Source organism: Borostomias antarcticus (genome assembly GCF_949987555.1).
Source record: "Borostomias antarcticus genome assembly, chromosome: 16".
In the NCBI taxonomy this organism is placed as follows: domain Eukaryota; kingdom Metazoa; phylum Chordata; class Actinopteri; order Stomiiformes; family Stomiidae; genus Borostomias; species Borostomias antarcticus.
Window position 1 is genome coordinate 3,753,302 of NC_140249.1, and position 23,241 is coordinate 3,776,542.

Here is a 23,241-nt window from a genome sequence, read left to right on the forward strand (position 1 = left end):
AGAATACATATTCCTGGTTGTAGGGAGGGCTGGGTTAGGTCAAAAGCACAAAGAAGGCCCTTGAATGTCACTGGATGATCTATGCTGGAAAGATCTCAGAATCATCTCAACTTCACTTCTGTTATCTCATGTCTGAGAGACATCACACCACACAGTGACATTCTGCGGTTGGTAAAGCTGAGAAATGAAACATGGTCTGTGGCCCTGTGTTGGCCCCCGGCCCCTCGGCCCCCCCATGCACTAGACAGACAGGAAGGAAGCAGCACGCAGAGATCCTGTTTGCACGACGGTAAGAACTCAGTCTGGTCAAACCTTGTCATCCTGCCGTTACACAGACACCGGGCCGCAGGGAAAGACACACAGCTGGGATTAGTGACATGACACGGCCATTTTGAGCTCTCTTCGCTGTGGTTAACAGAGTGGTTTGGTATTTAGCAGCCTAAACCCTGTTATAAGGTTCATGATCATATAGAACAGTTCAGGTAAAGACTTGAACTGTGCACTAGGGCTGGGCTTAAAAAATCGATTCATGAATCGATTCTGAATCAAATGATTCAGAATCGATTCATGAATCCCAAAATCAATCTTTTATTTAAAGGAGAATGTTCGCTTTTGACAACCTGGACCTTATTTACGGCATATTATAAGACGTGTGACTCACCGAGATAACTTTGGTGTAATTCGGAGGCCTGTAGAAGAAATTTAAAATCCAGGAGCCAAGTATATCCATGTAATGGCGGCGGACGGGGCACTGAGAATGCAGCTTCTAAAAAATCTATTTTCTGCCGCGAAACGGTTGTTTTCAACAATCTGTTTTTATGAATCGCTAGTTGTGCTTACATAGAGCGATGGCTTGTTGTGGTTTTCACATGCCTCTGTAATATGATCTTTAGAAACGTCTTTAGAAACGAAATAGCTTCCCCACTTGCTCCAGCACGCATGCGCACAGCGCGCAGACCGGCTATTCTCCGTCTGTAGGCTACACTCACGGCTCACATTCTCTACTCTACGATCGGCTTGTTGGTGCCTGGAATATTGTGTGCAATATGGCTGAATATTTATCAGATGTTGAGGATATAGAAGATGACTTAGAATATGATGGAAGCCGATCGTAGCGTAGAGCATAGCATAGCTCCCTTAATTTAAAACTTTCCAACACAAATATTTCTGGGTCAAAAGAAGGTAAGAGTTGAGTGATCTAATATTATATTTATACATATATCTTTTTATGGCCTGGGGACACCAAATTTACATTCTTTCACGTCAAAGACGTGACGTAAATTTGACATGCATTTTATATATAGAGAGAGCCCATAGAGATTGGGTTATATGGTTAGCTGTGACTTAGCTGTGACTTAGCTGTGACTTAGCTGTGACTTAGCTGTGACATGAGCAATGAGCACTAACATCTCAAGAGTGCACAGTCTGTCAAAATGTTGATGTGATCATAAATAGAACAGGGCTTACATTGCTAAATACCAAACTACTCCTGTAAAGGAAGGAGCCTGTGAAAACTGAACAAGGCACAGTTCTGCCTCATTACTGTGAAAGGTCCACAGAGAGCGACACTGACACGTTCATTTTTGTTATTCAGTTACTGTATACGAAGCCTCATGGGTAAACAAGAGGAGCTGTTCCCTAGCTCTGACTGACTATGAGAGGAGAACATCACGCATCTATCTATAGCATACTGTACACTCAGGGAGAATAATGGCTGTCTTAATAACTAAGTTACATCAATTACCCATTTTAAAAGGAGTCAGCCTCAAAACTCAAATTTGTTGAAATTACATCATTTATCAAAAGACGGCTTTAGCGAGACAACACATTCTGATTGATGTCTTATCATATTGATTTTTAAACATTTTCCACTCTCAAGATCAACCCCCGCACATCACTGTTTTCAAATAGTTGATTAGTTGTTTAGCCTGACAATACTTTTCCTTCCTGTGTATATAATATCAGGCAAGGACTATACGGATTAGCTTGGTTTCACTTGACATTCACCAAATACATTTTCCTTCACAAAATACATTTTCATTCACCAAATACATTTTCATTCACCAAATACATTTTCAGTCTGGACATTGATGGGAAAGAGAAAGCCAGGGGGGGGAGAGAGAGAGAGAGAGAGAGAGAGAGGGGGGGGGGGGGAGAGAGCCAGGGGAAAGGAGAGAGAGAGCGAGAGAGGGAGGAAATGAGAGAGAGAGAAGGAGAGAGAGAGAGAGGCAGACAGAGGGAGGGAGGGAGAGAGAGAGGGACAGACAGACAGAGGAAGATGCAGGAACAGTACCTCTGGACTCTTGCGGTTCTGCATGATCTGTTTATCTGAGTCCTTACTGGCAAAGTACCTGGTGCATCCTCGATTCAAATACTACAAGAAGGGCAAAGAACACACGCACACATGCACACACACACACACACACACACACACACACACACACACACACACACACACACACACACACACACACACACACACACACACACACACACACACACACACACTATAATGACATGAAGAATACAGCATCTTTAAACTGGGGATGTTGCACCAAAATGTTAGTCAGTTCTTTCTTACGCATAATGTTTGTGAGTTCTTTGTCATGTCGTGTGTGTGTGTGTGTGTGTGTGTTTGGGGGGGGGGGGGTCATTAGTATTGTTTATGCCATTGTTGAAGATGAACTAGGGTCTCATATCGCGATGTTGTTTCACACTTGGCTGGGTTTGTGTGCGGGTTGATTGGCCCTGCTGTGGGTGTCCCCATAGAGATCTGCTAGAACCGCCCTGTGGAAAAGAACCTAAACAGCTTCATTTGGTTGAATGAAACTTTCGACTTCAGACAGCAGGTGAAATGATTTCAGGGGGGAGCCGGCTGTGGTCTCACAAGCACTAATGTCATTACTCACACAACGGGGCCCACAAATCACATTTTCACAGAAACGTACTTCCCACTGATTACACTGTAGATTGAGATGCGCCCGACACATGCTGAGCAGCTGCAGACTCACACAGCTCAGCCGACGCAGCTCGGTCGCTGCGTGACATCTAGTGGTCGTACGGGGAATAGCCTCACAGGCCTCTGACCGACTGTGTTTGCCCGGAGCGCCTCACAGGCCTCAGACCTACTGTTTCAGGCCGGGAGCCTCTAAAGGTTTTCAGTGTCAGTTGACACAGTTTGCATCATGGGTAAAGAATGTCGGGAGAGCAGCGGAGTGCCTTCATTAAGGGGAACGGGGATGAGAGTTCCCCTCCTCCTCTCTCTCTCGGATTCTGTAAATGGGCCCAATCAGGCATGGAGGACAGTGTGTGTGTGTGTGTGTGTGGGGGGGGGGGGTGGGTGCATGTTTCTGTGCATGTGTACATATGTGTCTGTGCGTGCACGCATGCGTGTGTGTGCGCGTGCGTGTGTGCGTGCGTACGTGTCTGTGTGTGTATGCGTGTGTGTGCGTGTGTGTGCGTGTGTGCGTGTGCGATAGCTCCATGCTGCCCCGCTCACCCTGAAGCTGTCTGGGGAGTCGAGGTGCAGCCTCTGCCGGAGGTCCTCGGAGGCGCCGGCACACAGGCGGTAGAAGATGTGGTAGTTCCTCTCCTCCTGGCTCTGCATGACGATCCTGGACTTCTCCAGCAGGTAATGGGACACGAAGCCGCCCACCACCGCGTTCTGACACGCGCAGAAGCGCAGGAGACAAGCCGGTAAACAATACGACGACAACGGCAACGAAAATGGTTAAATATAATCACACAACACCGAACAGACACAACACCGTCTGTTACCCCACATATAAACACACAACACTGTCTGTTACCCCACATACTGTATAAACACACCGTATGTTACCCCATATAAAAACACACAACAACGTATGTTACCCCATATATAAAGACACAACACTGTCTGTTACCCCACGTATAAACACACAACACTGTCTGTTTCCACACATATAAACACACAGCACCATCTGTTACCCCATATATAAACACACAACACCGTCTGTTACCCCATATATAAATACACAACACCGTCTGTTACACCATATATAAACAGAGCACCATCTGTTACCCCACATATAAACACACAACACTGTCTGTTGGCTGTCTAAATGGGCTGCTTTTATACAGCGCTTTCATCCAGAGCGCTTTACAATGAAGGCCGCTCATTCAGTCCTTCGACCCACTCTACCTTACTGAGCTAAAGCCGTCCCATGTTGACCATTGTGTCCCATGTTGACCATTGTGTTGAACGACTGGTTTTCTGAGACAGAGTATGGGACTGTTACCTTCTCATTGAAGTGGATTTCCACAAACTTCCCAAACCGACTGCTGTTGTTGTTCCTGACGGTCTTTGCGTTTCCGAAGGCCTCCAGCAGGGGGTTCGCTGGAATTTGGAATCACAAAGTTGACTTTCAACAAAACCGGAGAAGTCTGGTGCCTCAGTGAATGAAAGAATAGGCAAATATTAGCGTGTTAAACAGTTAGTCACGTCAAGGGTTAAATCATACCTTCGACAATTCTTTCATCAATGTCTTGACCCGTCCCGTAAGTTGTGGTTAGATATCTACGGAGTGAGACGCACATGAAGGCCAACAGCTGGTGCGAAGTTCATCTTCAGATGTTAAATGAGGTTACTTGGCTCTAAGTGTAATATCTCTGCATTGACAGCCCCTGTGGATGGTCAGTATGAGGCTATAATAACGTTTCCTGGACAGGAACAGACCTGAGGACAAACTTGGTGTTCTCCGTCTTGCCGGCTCCGGACTCTCCAGACACGATGATGGACTGGCTCATCTTCAGCACACGCATGTCCCTGTAGGCCTTGTCAGCTAGGGGAGAGAACGTACTGTAGAACATAGTAGTACACTGATGCCTACGTTAAATGCAATTATTGTAAGTCACTTTGGATAAAAGCGTCTGCTGAATGAGGTGATGTGTCACCGATGGCGTAGACGTGAGGGGGCTGCGTGCCTAGCGAGCGCCCCTGGTACGACTTGATGGTCTCGGGGGCGTAGAGTTTGGGGATGTCAGCGTAGGGGTTCACCGCTATCAGGATGTTAGCCACGTAGGTCTGCATGACAGAAACAGTCAAGTTTTAAAAAATCACACTTCTTTATCATTTCGTAGTTCGCAGTCGCGTCGAGCATCGCTTCAGCAAAGCATTCGTACTCATGACGACAGACTGCTCAAACGGGCTCTACAGTTCGTACGTAACGGTGATGGGCACGTTAGCGCAGGCCAAGAGATTGACAAGGCTTTCAGCCAATCACATTAGGCCATTATTAAAAGGGGGACGTACGTAGATCTTGTCTTTACTGTAGCGCACCCTGACGTTGTTGAGAAGTGTGGCTTCATTCAGGTACATCAGGGAACCTGGAACGGAGGGAACCAAGAGCTTGAGAGAACTTAGATGACACGTAGATGAGCATGTCTGTGAGTGTGAGTGAGCACCTGTCTGTCTGTTTGTGTGTGTGTGTGTGTGTGTGTGTGTGTGTGTGTGTGTGTGTGTGTGTGTGTGTGTGTGTGTGTGTGTGTTGTGTCTGTCTGTCTGTCTGTCTATGTTTGTATGAACTCACAGTTATCCTCCATATGTTTGTTCACATCTTCCTCAGCAGGGAAGACTTGGTTCATAGGGGCCAGGAAGCTCTGCAACATAAGAAACACACAACATCATCTGTTACCCCACATATAAACACACAACACCGTCTGTTACCCCACATATAAACACACAACACCATCTGTTACCCCATATAAAAACACACAACACCGTCTGTTACCCCATATATAAAGACACAACACCGTCTGTAACCCCACATATAAACACACAATACCATATGTTACCCCATATAAAAACACACAACACCGTCTGTTACCCCACATATAAACACACAATACCATCTGTTACCCCATATAAAAACACACAACACCGTCTGTTACCCCATATATAAAGACACAACACGGTATGTTACCCCACATATAAACATACAAGACTGTCTGTTACCCCACATACAGTATAAACACAACACCATGTTACCCCACATATAAACACACAACAGTCTGTACCCCACATATAAACACACAGCACCATCTGTTACCCCACGTATAAACACAGCACCATCTGTTACCCCATATATAAACACACAGCACCATCTGTTACCCCATGTATAAACACAGCACCGTCTGTTACCCCACATATAAACACACAACACCGTCTGTTACTCCACATATAAACACACAACACCATCTGTTACCCCACATATAAACACACAACACGTCTGTTACTCCACATATAAACACACAACACCATCTGTTACCCCACATATAAAAACAACACCGTCTGTTACCCCACATATAAACACAACACCGTCTGTTACCCCACATATACAGGTGCATCTCAGAAAATTTGAATATTGTGAAAAAATATTTTTTACTAGTTTTCATTATTTTCCATAATTTAATTCAAACAGTGAAACTTTAATGTATTCTAGATCCATTACACAAAGTGAAATATTTCAAGCTTTTATTGTTTTAATCTTTATGATTGTACAATATGTTCAGTATGTTCATTTATACACTCAATACTTGGTGGAAGCTCCTTTTGCAAAAATTACTGCATCAACATGGAGGCAATCAGCCTTGAAATATTTCACTACATGTGTAATGAATCTATAATATATGAATGTCTTACTTTTTGCATTAAATTACAGAAAATGAACTTTCCACAATATTCAAATTTTCTGAGATGCATCTGTAAACACAACACCATATGTTACCCCACATACTGTATAAAAACAGCACCATCTGTTACCCCTCATATAAACACAACACCGTCTGTTATGACATCCATTTAAACACAGACAATGGCAGAATTTCAGTCTCAGTATTACTGGATCTCAGCGCTGCATTTTACACGGTTGACCACAACATATTACTAGGCCCACTGGAAAACTGGCTGGGAATTTCTGGCACAGTTCTAGACTGGTTTGAATCCTACTTAAAGGACAGGGACTACTTTGTGTCTATAGGCAATTAAAAATCTGAGCGGACAAAAAATACCTGTGGAGTTCCCCAAGGCTCCATTCTGGGGCCTCTTCTGTTCAACATTTACATGCTCCCACTAGCTCAAATTTTGGAAAACAACAACATATGTTACCAAAGCTACAGTATGCAGACGACACACAAATTTATATCACCATATCACCAGGGAACTATAATCCCATACAAGTGCTGAGATCAACGATTGGATGTGCCAGAACTTTCTTCAACTAAACAAAGATAAAACTGAAGTTATTGTTTTTGGAGCCAATGAAGAACAATTAAAAGTCAGCGCTCAGCTTCAATCAGTAATGCTAAAATACTGCTACTATAACCTGAAGGACATATAAGGGATTAAAGGATTTATGTCAGGATTTGGAAAAACTTGTCCATGCATTTATCTTCAGTAGGCTTGACTACTGTTACAGTGTGTTTATATGTCTCTGTAAAAAATCTGTCTGTTACCCCATATATAAACACACAACACCGTCTGTTACCCCACATATAAACACAATACCGTCTGTTACCCCATATATAAACACAAAACACTGTCTGTTACCCCACATATAAGCACACAACACCGTCTGTTACCCCATATACAAACACACAGCACCATCTGTTAGACAATATCTACACAACACTGTTACCCCACATATAAACACAGAACACCGTCTGTTACCTCACATATAAGCACACAACACCACCTGTTTCCCCATATATAAACATACAGCACTGTTGGTACAACCCCATATGTAAACATCCTCATGAGAGCTCCCCTAATTTAACAGCCGTGCTGCAGATCTGTCACTGACCCCACATCTATATGGTTTTAGCTATTTCCCTTTCCCAACAGGGTAATTTATCTCCTACTGTTTGCCATTTGTATCTTAACCAGATGATTTATAAACATCTTGAAAAAGGGCAACAACAAAAAAAGCTCAATAAGTCACTGCTATTCCCTCCTGCTGGTGTAAGGAGTCTGATATTCCCTCCTGCTGGTGTGGGGAGTCTGATATTCCCTCCTGCTGGTGTGGGGAGTCTGATATTCCCTCCTGCTGGTGTGGGGAGTCTGATATTCCCTCCTGCTTTGGTGGGGAGGGTGAGTTCATGGAAATAAACGGAAAAAGGAACAAGTGGCCTGTGTAAGAAACAAGGCGACAGACATGTCAGCCCGATTAATAATTTGGAGGGGGAGAAAGAGGATCTGAGATGCCGTGATGTGTTTGTGTGTGTGTGTGTGTGTGTGTGTGTATGTATGTATGCGTGTGTGGGTGGAGTGTGTCTAACAAAGGGTGTGTGTGTGTGTGTGTGAAGCGCCAGTGCAGTAGTAGTAGTGGTAGTACCAGGTATGCATGTGAAAATTTGGCAAAAACCTATGAAACATTTCTTCTAATAAACCATAATTCTGAATGGTCTGAAATTGCTCATGGACATGTACTGTACAGTGTGGTGCATATCTTTCTTTAGGGTGTCAACAGCTAAGAGGTCTGTTCCAAGATGGCTGAGAAACTGTTTTTTGGCTCCGCCCAGCAACCGCTGGCAGAGGGATTATTTTCGGTCGTGTGCGTTATTTTGTTCGTTCAGTCACATAGCAGGATTATACAAAAACTACCATAGCCATTTTCATGAAACTCGGTGGAGGGGTGGAGCATGGGCCAAGTTAGAACACATTACATTTTGGTGCGGATCAGAATCACTGGGAGGATACATGAATTAAAAGAAAACAACATTTGCCATACTTGGCATACTAGTACATTTTATACTTAATGCACTCATGATATATGAAAAAAGACAGGGACAGTGAAACCATGCTGTTTTCTTATCTATTCATTTTTTATCAACTTAAACATTTATGCGCGGAAACCTGTGCTCCTAGAACGCTTTCTAGCCTTTACTTCTTCTGCTAGGCTTACGTATTGTCTGGTGGCCGAGCGGTTAAGGCGTTAGTCTCATTAATTTTTATCGTGGGTTCGAGCCGCGAAGAAGATGTTGATTTTTCTTTAGAGAATGTTGGCTCTGTGTTACAATGTTGAATCAAGTCAGCTTTAGATATCATCCTAGATATCAACTTTATTTATTTGTGGTTTAAGCAACCAATATTACAGTATCTTATGTTTCTATGCATGTAAAACAAAATAATATCTGAGGATTACACAAAAACTACCAGAATGATTTTCACGAAACTCGATGGAGGGGTGTAGCATAAACCAATTTAGAACCCATCCCAGAGACATGGACACTAGGCTAGTGCCCATCTACCCCTCCCAGAGGCATGGACACTGGGCTAGTGCCCTACCCCTCCCAGAGACATGGACACTGGGCTAGAGCCCTTCTGCCCCTCCCAGAGGCATGGACACTGGGCTAGTGCCTGTCCTTTTTACCCCCCAGAGGAATGAACATGGACTTAATTTCTGTATATAGTTTTGTACCTTCTTCTGTTATTGTCTATAATGGCTGATTGAATAAATTACACAAGTACACAAGTATGTTCAGTTGTGTTCATACATGACCACCTCTCAAACACCACAGTCAGTTACACCACCAAAAAGCTTACTATTCAATGGTGCAAGTGTGCTTTATTAATACTGAGGAGTGAGTTTAACCATTTCAACTCGATTACACCAACAAAATGCTTTAATGGGCGGAGCCCTGTGCTCTCTGAGCATCCTTTCTAGTTTTTTTTTATTATTATTTTTTGGGGGGAAATATTGAAAATTGAAGATTCATGGCTCACTATCCAGTTTTGGGGGGGAATGCCTTTGTCTATAAGTGTACCAAATGTCATGCTTTTATCACAAAATGCACATTTGTTCTGATCTGCCCCACTACAAGACTCTGCAGCTCCTCCCTAGCTTCCATGTCAAAGCCGCGCCACGTTAATTCTGCGACCCTGTTATTCCTGTGGCTGTCCGTTCCCGCTCCATGCTTTAGATAATATGCATGATTTTATAAAAAACTGAAATTAGACTTGTTATCCATCAATCAATTTACTAAACGAAAAGGGCAGTAAGCAAGGATGGAAACCTTTTATGAGAACGAAATTGACTGTACAATGTGTGTCATGGTGGCCGGACAGTCAAATTATTTCCTAATTCTATTTTTGCCTGTAAATACAACAGATGTTTTGATTTTTGGGATTTAAAAAAAAAAAAAATTGTTACCCAATTGTTACCCAATTTCACACACTGACACCTTGACGTCAGATAGTCCTGAAACCAGTCACAAGCACCCCTGACTGGCTGTACTGGAGGTTGCACCGACAGATATACTGGCAGTTATACTGACAGTGGTGCTGGCGGTGTACTGACAGTGGTGCATTGGCCGGGAAGGAGCTCATTGAGCTTTAAAGGCAGTCGGCTATTTCAATGGCATTCATTCACGCATCCCTATAAACTATTAAAGGCATTCACATTAACAAATATTTAAAGTAGTATTTACAGGACCATATGACCGATTATAAGCTATCATAACATATCGAACATGCCAAGCAATCGAATGGAATCGACCACGCCTCCGTCCATGCGTGGCATTTGGTTTTGTGGGAATAACCGGTCGCGACAATGGCCTGACTTGCCTTTGGGCTACAACGGCCTCCCACGGTACCCCGCGTTCTTATGGGCCCAGGCTGAACTGCAGTCGAGCCTGTCGTCGGGTGACGTGGCGTTCTGGCCCGCCGGTGAGTGAGCGAGTGGGCACGGCAAGTCCTGGCGCCCGTCAATCCTCTGCCCCGGCATTTATGGGTAAATATCACCCTGGAAGGCGGGGGCTAATAGCCTTTGGTGGGGCGAACCCACATAGTGGCCGGACACTCCCAACATACACATCACACCTCCTACAGTCTGCAGCCTGTGGTGGCCTCGGCCTGCTGGGCTTCTGTGGAGGAAAGCGGCCAGGCTGAGAGGAGCAGTACTGGTCACCCTGGTCAACACCGTAATCACACTCTGGCACAGGCCGGAAGGAAGGAAGATGTCTCATGGCAACGACCCTTGATCTTGGTAGGCGAAAAAGTAGCTGTTGTGTTTTTTTGTGCACGTGTGCATGTGTGAGAGAGAGAGAGAGAGAGAGAGAGAGAGAGAGAGAGAGAGAGAGAGAGAGATGATAGCCGACTGGAAAATCATAGTCATAGTCTCCGGTGTGTGTGCGTGTGTGTGTGTGTGTGCATGTGTGTGTCTCACTCACGCATCACTGGAACACACAGGCTGTAAGCAGGAACAGAATATGCTTTGTGTTCCCGCCACGTTGGCTCAACAGAAAGGGCTGTTAGGAACAGTGGCGGAGCGAGAGAGGCTCCTGGCTCTCTAGAGAGACCACAGGACACATACAGGGACACTGCAGCAGGACCAGTGAGAGAGGCCCAGTGATGCCAGTGTAGCCTCAATGGCTGGCCCTAGGTCAGTTTGGCGTTCATCTCCTAATGTTTTAAAGTTTGAAAAAGGGCTGACAAGAGTTTGTCCTACATACAGTTGTGCGGGGGCAGAAATTCATGAATATGAATATACTGGTATATCCTATTCACTTAGCAAAAAAGCTATGTTTTGAGCAGCACTAGGCGCCAGTGCTTTGCCGCTCCAGTGAAAGCCAATGCACCAGGGAGCGGTCTAATTGCTGGAGGGCAACAGGTGGCTTTTCGCTCTGTAATGATGCCTGGCTGCAGGTAACACAACCAACACACCTGCTGCTGCTCATTATTTTTTCAAAGCCGGCCCCGCGCTGACAGAGATACACCACTACTTTACATCCACTCAATGTCTTCATCACGCTTTAGAAACACATTATCCATTTAAACCTCCACCATGTAGGCCTAGCCTTCTGCTCCATTCAATCCTCCACCATGTAGGCCTAGCCTTCTGCTCCATTCAATCCTCCACTATGTAGGCCTAGCCTTCTGCTCCATTCAATCCTCCACTATGTAGGCCTAGCCTTCTGCTCCATTCAAACCTCAACTATGTAGGCCTCGCCTTCTGCTCCATTCAAACCTCCACCATGTAGGCCTAGCCTTCTGCTCCATTCAATCCTCCACTATGTAGGCCTAGCCTTCTGCTCCATTCAATCCTCCACTATGTAGGCCTAGCCTTCTGCTCCATTCAAACCTCCACCATGTAGGCCTAGCCTTCTGCTCCATTCAATCCTCCACTATGTAGGCCTAGCCTTCTGCTCCATTCAAACCTCCACCATGTAGGCCTAGCCTTCTGCTCCATTCAATCCTCCACTATGTAGGCCTAGCCTTCTGCTCCATTCAATCCTCCACCATGTAGGCCTAGCCTTCTGCTCCATTTAAACCACCACTATTTTTGAATACACCAGATTTTATGTACGTTTTATATTTGATGTTGTACTCTTCTATGTATTCTTTACTCTGATGTATATTCTTTACTCTGATCTAGTCTGTACCTTCTTGCTGCTCTAACGCCCCTCAGGGATTATTCATATTATCTTATCCATTTAAACCTCCCCTATGTAGTCCTAGCCTCCTGTTCCATGCTGTGATCCAGGTTCTCTGGTAAAACGGCGATCTGCAGTGTGCAAGCCTCAGCTGCTGTTACATGATGGCTGCTGGTACAGTAATTAAACAGTAAAAATAGGACTGGGGACAACAGAGGTTAGCTCAGCATTACTGTACTCTATTATGTTATTCATCTACTTAGACAACCCTACTCTAGGGAATATGTACCTGAGAGTGTGTGTGTGTGTGTGTGTGTCCCAGCTTGCTCTTGCTCTGGTTCAGCGGTTCGATGGCGAGTGTGTTTGTGTGTGTGTGTGCGTGCATCCGTGAGTGCGTGCGTGCGTATGTGTGTGTGTCTGTGCAGGTGTGTATCCCACCTTGCTCCTCCCCTGGTTCAGCGGTTCGATGGTGAGTGTGTTTGTGTGTGTGTGTGCGTGCGTGCATCCATCAGTGTGTGCGTGCGTGCGTGTGTGTGTCTGTGCAGGTGCGTGTCCCACCTTGCTCCTCCCCTGGTTCAGCGGTTCGATGGTGAGTGTGTCGGCTCCGATGTCGACGATCATGCCCAGCTGGAACCCGTCTGTGGGGTGCGGCGCCCACACTGGCTTCCCGTCCTCCATGGCTCCCCTGTCAGCACGCCGCCACACAGCCTCCCGAGCTGCAGGGAGACCAGAGCACAGCCTCAGATCAGTTCTCATCCAGCACAAACCGGAGCGCAACACAAGCTTCCCGGTGACACGCGGGATTTCTCACTTAGGAGCTACACCGACCAGTGTCTTGTTGTACAGCATGCTGTCTGAGGTTTGAGCTAACTGAAGAGTAAGATAAGATGAATTTGAATAATCTATTATTATATATTATATTTTGGCATTACAGCAGTGAAAAAGTACAGTACAGTAGTACAATAGATCAGAGTAAAGAATACATTCTACTATATAAAAGTCTGAAATATATACACTACAAAATATGTATAAATATACAGAATGTATATATTTGTATAGTAGCCTACCCTTCCCTCATTAACATCATTATCATTCATTAACATCATCATTAACAGCCTTCAGCAGTGTGTGCTGTGCTCTGGAACCAAACACTACGATGTTCCACTGTGTTCTCAGTCATCTTGTTATTCACGCCATGACTGGCTGATCCTGTGAGGGGGGGGGTTGGTCACTGGGGGACACACAGGAGCTGTCACCGGGGTGGGGGACACTCTCTGGAGGGGGGACGCTGAGAACACAGACACAAGCCAAAGGTCACCAGAGGGGAGGTGACCTCGGCTGTAGGCCAGTCCTGGGTGTCCTTTCGGTCATACTCAAAACAAACAGGTAGGCTGATGTTACCATGTCAATGAGAGCAGAGAAAATAGCCTATTAGCTGTGTTAAAGGTACCCAATGTAGTTTTTGACCACTAGTATGCGCTCTAGAGCAAATTTGAGAAGGTGGTCCCCGGAAATCGCGTACTACGTCATTGCGTCAATACGCGGAGCACATAATAGTGACGTTTTACACATCTTTGTTGTTTTCAAAACATTAGCTAAATATCATTTTGTGAAGAAATTACAAGGAAGGAAAGACATTCAAGTGATTCAACATGTTTATTAGACTACAAGGAACCATATAATCGAGGCATTTCGAAAATAAACAATTCACGGATTGTTTTGATTCACGTTTCGTTGGGTACCTTTAAAGGTCCTACTCATACAGTGACAGCAAGATGTTTGCCACTGCTTTACTTTGTTTACAACGAGGCACTGAGGCCCGGAAGTGATTCCTAGATGACTCAGTTAGAGTGTAATCCTAATACTGAGTGATTACACTCTGGTTAACCAAGTACAGTATTTGAAGAGTAGCCACTACCCAACGAGTTCACTATCCGCCCTGCTTCTACATACACCTCTCTCCCTGTCAGAGCTGGTTAGTATCTGTGAGTAGGCTACAGTGTGTGTGTGTGTGTGTGTGTGTGTGTATCAGCTGTTTAAAAACATCTGTGGGGTGGCTAACAGTGTTTATGGAGTAACAATGGCTTTCCAGGAATAGGCTTCAGCAGAGGGAGGAAACTGCCCCCTTCACACGAGGTCCTGTTGGCATGGGAACCTCGAACAACAACCAGGAAGTTGTACATGTGCTGGGAACACACCAGATGTGCATCTGGACATCTCTTGCACTTTGGCTTTATCACTAAATTATGCTCACTTGCTTAGAAAGATGCACTTGTGAGTAGTAGTACACTGACTACCTTTGTAAAATTAAATTATTGTAAGTCACTTTGGATAAAAGTGTCTACTAAATGACTGTAATGTAATGTAATGTAATGAATGAGAATGTAATGTTGTAGTAGTCCAGCATCTAGACTTCAGCAGTTAGGCTAGTGAGAATGGAATCCTACAGGGTTTTCTCACTATATCTGTGATCTTATTAATAATAGGCCTACTGTATGATGAAGTGGAAACTACAGTTCTGGATATGGTGTACAAATGTACAATGAGTGAACCCTGCGGTGAAAACGACACGCCATGCCAAACCCCTGTTCTGTCCCCACTCTGCAGCGCCGCTCAGAAGAATGACTTGCCTCTCTCTCTAACCGGTTAAAGGTGAACGGCCAACATTCAGTACTGTGTGTGCGTCTACCTGAGCAGAATGCTCCCCCAACAGTCTGACGGCACATCATTCATCTGGACTTAACGTGTAGACGGGACGTCAGCGGTCCGAGCCTTCTGAACGCTTTGATCCTTCATCGCGTAAAGTGTCAACAACCTCGACCAATAGGAAGGATCACTTTCCCCAGCTGATATTTTTACTCCGCCACTTCACTTCCTGGGGTCTAGGTCTCGAGCTATACCCCCATCGCCTTGCACTCAGCCAATAGCCAAAGACTTTTAACCCAGAATGCCTTGCATCAACTGGGGCCAGGCTAGGCTACAGACCAACACGTGAGGTAACAGGGCAGTAGGAGTACAGCCTAATCATCATCATCATCATCATCTCTCAGTCTCTCATTTCCCAGAGGGAACAGAAACACAGAACTACCACGGTGCTCATTCTGCATGTTCAAAGTATTCCCCTCTAATCTGATTTGAACCACTAATTAGCCTAGTTCTTTTATGATGTGTAGAGCATTGGCACAGCTAATTCATCTGTATCCCAGTAACATAGAAGATAAGAGATCTAGCAGGCCTGTGAATGAATGTCGGCATGTCACTCTAACGTCGGCAAAAGCAATAAACGTGGGTGGCGGGTAGCAGGCCTGTCTCTCGACCGTATGATCGGGCTATTTCACTGGCAGCTCAACGACATGGCGGGAGATAGATAGATAGGCCTGCTATCTCATCCTCCCTTTATGGAGGGAACAGATAAGTGTTCACCAGAGACTGGGGTGGCAGCTGTGTCAGCCGGGCTCTGCCCTGCACATGTGAGGAGAGAGGGTGTGATCGCACGTCTGACTGATAAGACTCAGCCCACAGGTGGGTCGAGTGAGCCATTAGGTAATCATCCGTAACCAGGATCTTACTGCTACGGGGTGACGTGGATCCGAGCAGCATTTAACGCGAAGCGAACGTGACTGTTTGACGGCCGGTGAACAAGTGGGCTTTACCTTTCTGAACCAGCAGGCCTAAAACTCTGAAAAATAAACAGTTCATGAAATGAGACTGAATGAAACGTTCACCTTGAGCTGTGACGTGCACCATGCACCCTTCATTTACAGTTTTATGGCCCATCTATAAACAGACAATGATCCTGCCGGTACAATAGAGGTCCTTGTTCAGAGCTAGCCTGGGAGTAGGCTACATACAGTAACCTGTGAACTCTGTGTGGAGGCTGAGTTAGAAAACCAACCGGGGCTGAAACGGCAGCACCACGGCCCTGGAGACTCAGGTGATGGTAGGACACAGCAGGGGCTTGGGCAACAGCACCACGGCCCTGGAGACTGTCTCAGATGATTCACACAGATCATCTTTGAAAATGTCAGGCCTCCATCTGGCTCCGCACTATAAGCCTACTCGTAACTATTCATATCATGAATCCCTGCCTCCCTGTCTGTCTGTCTTCTGTCTGCTTGTCGGTCTGCCTTCCTGCTTGTCTGTTAGCTTGTCTGTCTGTATACCTGCCTGCCTCCCTCCCTGTCTGTTTGTCTGTCTGCCTAGCTCCCTGTCTGTCTGTGATTCAGAGAAAGCAATGATGCCACCATGGTCCTTCCCCATATCTCTGGCTGACAGACAGATAAGCCCTAGTCAGTCACCAGAGGTCAGTGCTAAGAACATCCTGTCCACCAGGCTACACTGATGAAGCTTTTACTCGCAGGCAAATAGCAACCCTCTATCTAAAGAAGCCTTTAGGCTAAAGCCCACTGCAGTGACAGGTGGCACTATTCTAAATAGAACCAACAGCATACTGGATTATTAAAAGTGAATTCACTAATGTCGTATTGTCCTATTCTAGACTATGCGACCGGGGCAGCACAGCTCTAAGTGTGGCTGGTACCATGTCAATGCCCAGAGGCTGTCCTACGTACGATCACACATTCCTATGTTGTGCTCCTGAGAAAGAGAGACAGTCCCGTCTTCACTGAGCAGGAATGACGGTTCTCTCTGCCTCTCTCTGTCTGTGATCTTCATCCCGCCCCAAACTCAGAGGCCGAGGCTGACGAGAGGAGGAGCGACAGTCTACCGTCTGCCAGAGTGCTTCCAACAGCTGGACTTTCTCACAGTCTGAACGCCGCCATGTTGGATGACGAAGTGGACAGGAAACGTCACCGATAAATAACTACAGCAGTGTCACATCCCACGTGTGCCCCTGCTGCTCAAAGACCGTCCGACGTCCTCATGCATGTGAAGACGGTACTAGAATGTCAAAAGCATGCGGTCATCTTGAGTTCAAAACAGTCTGACCTGAAATGTAGTGTGCAGCGGTATGAGCAATTACTAAAGCGGCGAGCCAACATTTCTCTTGCATAGTGTGTAGAATATCATCATGATGGCATTCTCTGTAGCCTGATAGGCTGCAGTTGGCCTATATCCTCATCAGAATCAGTTTTATTGGCCAGGTAGTTTTACACATACTTGGAATTTGGCAAAAATCCCATACTAGGAATCATGGCACAAATCATCACCTCACAAACCGCACGGCTTTGCCAGCTCTGACTCTGCGCTCAGTTAAATCCTCTAAGCTCCTAACACCGCAAACGGAGGTCAGATATTTTGCCAGGACTATCTAGACGTCACAAAACAACAAACGATGCGGTCGGTGAGGAGGACGCGAGGCCGCGGGATCGAGGGCAGAGCCGTGCGTACGTGTGCTGTGGCAGGATGGGCCAACGCCAGTACAGTCGTTGTACACAGGACCTGGGTTCAAAGGTCAAAGACTGTTTCCTGGAACACACACACACAAACAGAGAAATCCCCCGCCTGGCTTGAATCTCATTTCCTGCTCTGTCTATGGTGAAGAGGATATGGAACATGCATTGGGACATTTGCTGAAACCCAACAGGAGGTGAGGAGCACAGTTCACACCCTGTATAGCATCAATGGTCCCAATACAACATGCTGCCTATCTTGACCAGGTCCAACCTTGACAAAGAAATTGTATCTCAGTTGTATCTTGTATCTAGTATATTTATTTGCTGGTTTAATTAATTAATTAAATACAGTACAGTAACACTGGTACAAGTGGTCTCTTTGGGACACTTCATGGCCACACCACGCTGGTCTCTCTGGTCAGACCACTGTTGTAAGAGGAGAAACACTGGTTGTTTATGTTTCATGTCGAGAGGAAAATAGGCCATTGAATTGGGGCAGACCCTATCAGAGTCGTACATGTTGTGTATGATCTGTTGAAGAGGATGCTTGACAATCAGTTATTCTACCAATCTTCTACAATACTGTCTATCACTGAATAGACAGGCTTAGCAATAATAGCCTACACTGAATATCCCACAATGGGACTTTAGAAGAAGTATAAGACGTTGTAGTTAGAGCAAAGTTGCTGGTGAACTGGTGCTGCCCAGACAGACAGCGTTTCTGTGCCAGTGTGGAGTTTGCTCAGCATTGCTCTTCATGATTACAGTATATTCTCTGGGAACAAACTCCACAGGTCGACCACATGCTAACGGATAACATATCAGCCCTTATAAATAAGCCACAATAGTAGCCAGTGTAACAGAATTAACGGGCTAGCAATAGATCACAAATCCTCCTTCCGTGTAATCCCGCATGCAATTTCACACTAACGTTATGTTCAAAACGGGACAACAGAACAATGCGACATCCAAATGTTTCTGTGACAGAAACACAAACAATAAACAATATTTTCAGGCAACGCCAACTGCGCTGGCTCCATCCTCCAGAACAGCAGCTAACTTTAGACAGAACACTGACTGTACCAAGTTGAGCGAGCAAGCAGGAGAGTGACAACTAAAAAGGGAAAAACTTACAATATACTTCAAACGGTCAAGCAGCTACCAACAGAACCGGGCTCAAGCTCCCGCATAGAGGTCTTCCTTGATAGTGGATAGTCCCGGTTTGGAGCAGCTCCGCGGTGTGCCGGTGTGTTTGCCCGGTGTGTTTCCCCGGTGTGTTTGCCCGGGGCGAGAGGCTTGAATGACTGGATAGTCCCGGTTTGGAGCAGCTCCGCGGTGTGCCGGTGTGTTGGCCCGGTGTGTTGGCCCGGTGTGTTTGACCGGTGTGTCTGCCCGGTGTGTTTGCCCGGTGTGTTTGCCCGGTGTGTTCCCCGGTGTGTTTGCCCGGTGTGTTTGTGCCGGTGTGTTTGTGCCGGTGTGTTCCCCCGGTGTGTTTGACCGGGCGAGAGGCTTGAATGACTGAAGTCCGGCAGCAGCAGGAAAGCTGGGTGACGTCACACGGTCCGCACAGCTAAGCTCGTGAAGGGATTCATTCCCACCGCTCAGCCATCAGCGGTGTTAATGCACAGGAACAGTTTACTGTTTACAAATGGCTACACAAATACATTAAAAAAATGTACATTTGAATATTTAATAAAATCGGTAGGGCAGTGTATCTTATCTCACATTTTATTTCAGTGTTGCTGCATTTTAATCATATGAGATAGGCTATAAACCCTAATACAGTGGGGATTAGTAGCCTAGGAGTAGCATAGTATCATTTCAATAAAGGTGCAACAAATGCTAACTTGAGACCCATGAATATTTAAAAAGCTGGTAATGTAAAACTGTTGGGAGTATTACTGAAGAAGACACCTGATACCATGTTGAAAGCCAACACCGGGTTTGTAAATCTAATTAGGATATCCGATACTGGTCTTTCCAGCACACAATAAGACATGTAAAACATGCTGCTTAACTGTCCAAACTCTAAATCCTAAATGTCAAGAGTTATAGTTGTATCCTTCATGATCATGATCTACCTAATCGCCAATCATTTTACTGTGTTGCTCTACTTGCAGCACACTTGGGAGCTAGTTGCAATAACGTCACGTCACATACTTGTATGCTATATGGAGTAGGCCTACATGTGACACAGTGACAAACACAAAACTGACAAATAACACGGCAGCTGTCATGCAGAGCAGTAGTACCGATCCCTGCGGGGGACGTGGTTCTAGTGGTTTGATCTAGAGATGACTGGTTTTCCTATAACCTAGATGAGAGGTGGAGATGTGAAGCAGGTGGTGATCTGGGGGAGGGGGGGGCTCAGGAGCTCATTCATTCATTCGGACTAGCTGGAACCATGTGGGGTGGGGTGAGTCTGAGGGATACAGTGCACTCCAGAATGACTGGGCCATGGCCTACTGTTCCATTCAGTCTTCCACTGTCGCACAGGTTTATCCTCCATACAGTAGGCACAGATGTGAAGCAGCCACATACATTTGAAGATTAATTTGATTATTTCTTTCTTTTTTTTAAGTATTTGTAGATCTAAAAACTGAGATGGAGGTCCTCTCTCCTCCACATGTTCAGCTGCTGGCTCAACAGGTGGCTAATCTAGCAGAGTGCCTCACGAATAATTGAAAAGGGTGCAATGAGGAGAACCAAAGGGCTCATTCAAGATACCTTTAAAAAGAGAGAAGTACAAAAAGCACGTACGTACCCTACTTCTGTCGACCGACTGACAGAACAGGTTATCTAAATAGCGACATAAGGGAAAATGAGTGCTAACGATCTGCACAGCATAGCTACTCAATTATGGTTGTAACAGAGTTGAATTTGTTAGACTCATTCATGACCGCTAGCTTCTCAGGGGCCCCGGCTACAGCGGGGTTCATGGTTGATCGTGCGCGTTGGCAAGTCTGAGGACCCGAGATTGAACCCGGCGTGGGCAAGTGAGGGTGGAAGATATATTGAAGAGCGATACAGTGACACCTGTGATATTGGCATTCTCCATTTGATGGAATCTTCAATCTTAAAATATACTGTAGGGTAGGTAATACATGTTACTACTATGCCACCAATTAAAAGGCCTCGACAACATTAAACACTTTTATTTTTATTTTTTTTAACATATCAAAATATAACATGAAAATCCAGTTCAGGTGGAGGTTACAGATCAATTGCTGCTGTCCAGTTCTTGCTGCCGGTGAATCGCCAAGATCAGTTGTTTTATCTCTCCACGCTTTTTCCCCACCCGTTTCTGTGGAAACCATTTCCTCAGGTCCATGGGTGGGGTGAAACTACATGGGGGGTTCTGGATTCACAACACAAGAGAGAAGAGTGCAGGTTCTTTAAACAAAGCTGTGTGTCTTTAAGGGACGGCTGTGTCCAATGACCACAGGGTCAGCGGTTCCATACCTGGCTCCTCCTGTCCACATGTCCAAGTGTCCTTGCGCAAGACACTGAACCCCAAATTGCTCCCAGTGAGCAGGCTACGTAGCACCTTGCATGGCAGCTGCCGCCAATGCTGTGTGAATGTGTGTGTGAATGGGTGAATGAGAGGCCGTTGTAAAGCGCTTTGGATAAAAGCGTAGTCCGTTGACCATTTCAGCCCTTTCCAGAAAGCGTTCCTCTGTATAATCTGTATCAGAAAGCGTTCCTCTGTATAACCTGTATCAGCCACTCTCTGTGTGTTTCTGCTCCTACCACACTGCTCACCTGGAAGAAGCTCTGGATGTACTGGAGCAGGTAGAGCCCACAGTCACTGAGGTTGTCCTGCTGAGGGACGCTTGGGCGGCAGCCTGCCATGGCCTCTCCACAGAACCTCCTCCGGCTGCCCCTCCGCACCTCCCACTCCACCTCCAAGTACCTGGGAGGGAGGGAGGAAGGGAGGGAGGGAGGGAGGGAGGGAGGGAGGGAGGGAGGGAGGGAGGGAGGGAGGAAGGAAGGAAGGAAGGAAGGAAGGAAGGAAGGAAGGAAGGAAGGAAGGAAGGAAGGAAGGAAGTGTGTAAGAAAGAAAGAAAGAAAGAAAGAAAGTATGCATGTCTGTCTGTCTGTCTATCTATCTCACAGTTAAATTGAGTCAGTTGTGGTGGTAAATGGTTCGTTTCCCTGCACAGCGATGGGAAGTCTTACTCCTGCAGGATCTCCACCACTCTGTCACCGTGGCCTCCGAGTGAATCCATGATCAGAATACAGGGTCTGTTTGAGGACATGAAACGTGATGAGGTGACCGGATAACTGAAGAACAGTCTGTATGGTGCCATCTAATGTCACCGAAGGGAATGACATGAAACTACAATGAGGCAGGGAAAAAGCATGGGGGCATCAACTGTGTGTGTGTGTGTGTGTGTGTGTGTGTGTGTGTGTGTGTGTGTGTAAATAAACCCCCCAGTCGACAACACTCACCTTCTACACGCCGCAGGTTCGGAGCAGACCTCATCGCAGTCCCGGCCTCCGTCTAAAACATCATCAACAAGCCAACTGTTTACTAACACAACACAACATTACATTACATTACATACATTCATTTATTCATTCTAAAGAGCTGTCAAGACAATCTGGGTCCGGCTGGGAATGAAGAAGCAGTGCAGTACCCTTGGTGCGCCCTCTGAAGAACAGAGACATGGGGTTGGACCCTGGAGAGGTGAAGGAGAAGTCTTGGCCCACGCAGCTCTCAGCTCCCCCCCAGGCTGCGGACATGGGGTTCTTCTGCTCCCGCCGGAGCCTGGAGAGGGGCCCTGGGCCGGGCCCCGGAGAGGACGCTGGAGAGGGGGTCTCTGGGTCACGCTGGGGAACCTCCAGGCCTGGGAAGCAGATGACTGCCAAGAACCAGTGGGCCCTGGGGGAGAGTTTAGAAATGAGATGCACCTGGGAGTTCTGGTGAGTAGTAGAACACTTACTACCTTTGTTAAGTGCAATTATTCTAAGTCGCTTTGGACCAAAGCGTCTGCCGAATGACTAATGTAATGTAATGTAATGTAATGTAATGTGTTGAGAGGGGGCATGGATGGTGGATCAGAGAGTGCATAAAGAAGAGAACTGGAACTCACATAGAGACAGTACAGTCTTTAAAGTTTTAATGGGCAAACGGATGATGCTGATTCTGATGGCTTAAGGCCAAAACACATTGGTTAGCCCATTAAAACTTTAAAGACTGTACTGTCATACTATACGGTGGGGGAGAGAGGACATGGATGGAGGGGGAGAGAGGACATGGATGGAGGGGGAGAGAGAGGGAGAGAGAGGACATGGATGGAGGGGGAGAGAGAGGACATGGATGGAGGGGGAGAGAGGACATGGATGGAGGGAGAGAGAGGACATGGATGGAGGGGGAGAGAGAGGGAGAGAGAGGACATGGATGGAGGGGGAGAGAGAGGGAGAGAGAGGACATGGATGGAGGGGGAGAGAGAGGGGGAGAGGACATGGATGG

At 46.2% G+C, this 23,241-nt stretch overlaps 1 protein-coding gene across 1 annotated transcript in view; it reads right to left on the reverse strand.

Annotated features, from left to right (window-relative positions):
* myo6b (myosin VIb) overlaps positions 1–19,228 on the reverse strand; it is an 85,157-nt gene extending 65,929 nt beyond the window's left edge. The window contains exons 1-10 of the mRNA XM_084450695.1: positions 18,900–19,228; positions 12,970–13,127; positions 5,571–5,640; positions 5,294–5,367; positions 4,936–5,065; positions 4,718–4,823; positions 4,503–4,558; positions 4,281–4,378; positions 3,500–3,664; positions 2,294–2,374 (exon numbers count right to left, since the gene is read on the reverse strand). Coding sequence (XP_084306821.1) covers positions 2,294–2,374; positions 3,500–3,664; positions 4,281–4,378; positions 4,503–4,558; positions 4,718–4,823; positions 4,936–5,065; positions 5,294–5,367; positions 5,571–5,640; positions 12,970–13,089 — 900 coding nt within the window. The 5' untranslated portion in view covers positions 13,090–13,127; positions 18,900–19,228. The remainder of the gene's footprint in view (positions 1–2,293; positions 2,375–3,499; positions 3,665–4,280; positions 4,379–4,502; positions 4,559–4,717; positions 4,824–4,935; positions 5,066–5,293; positions 5,368–5,570; positions 5,641–12,969; positions 13,128–18,899) is intronic.
* Between the last annotated feature and the right edge of the window lie 4,013 nt (positions 19,229–23,241).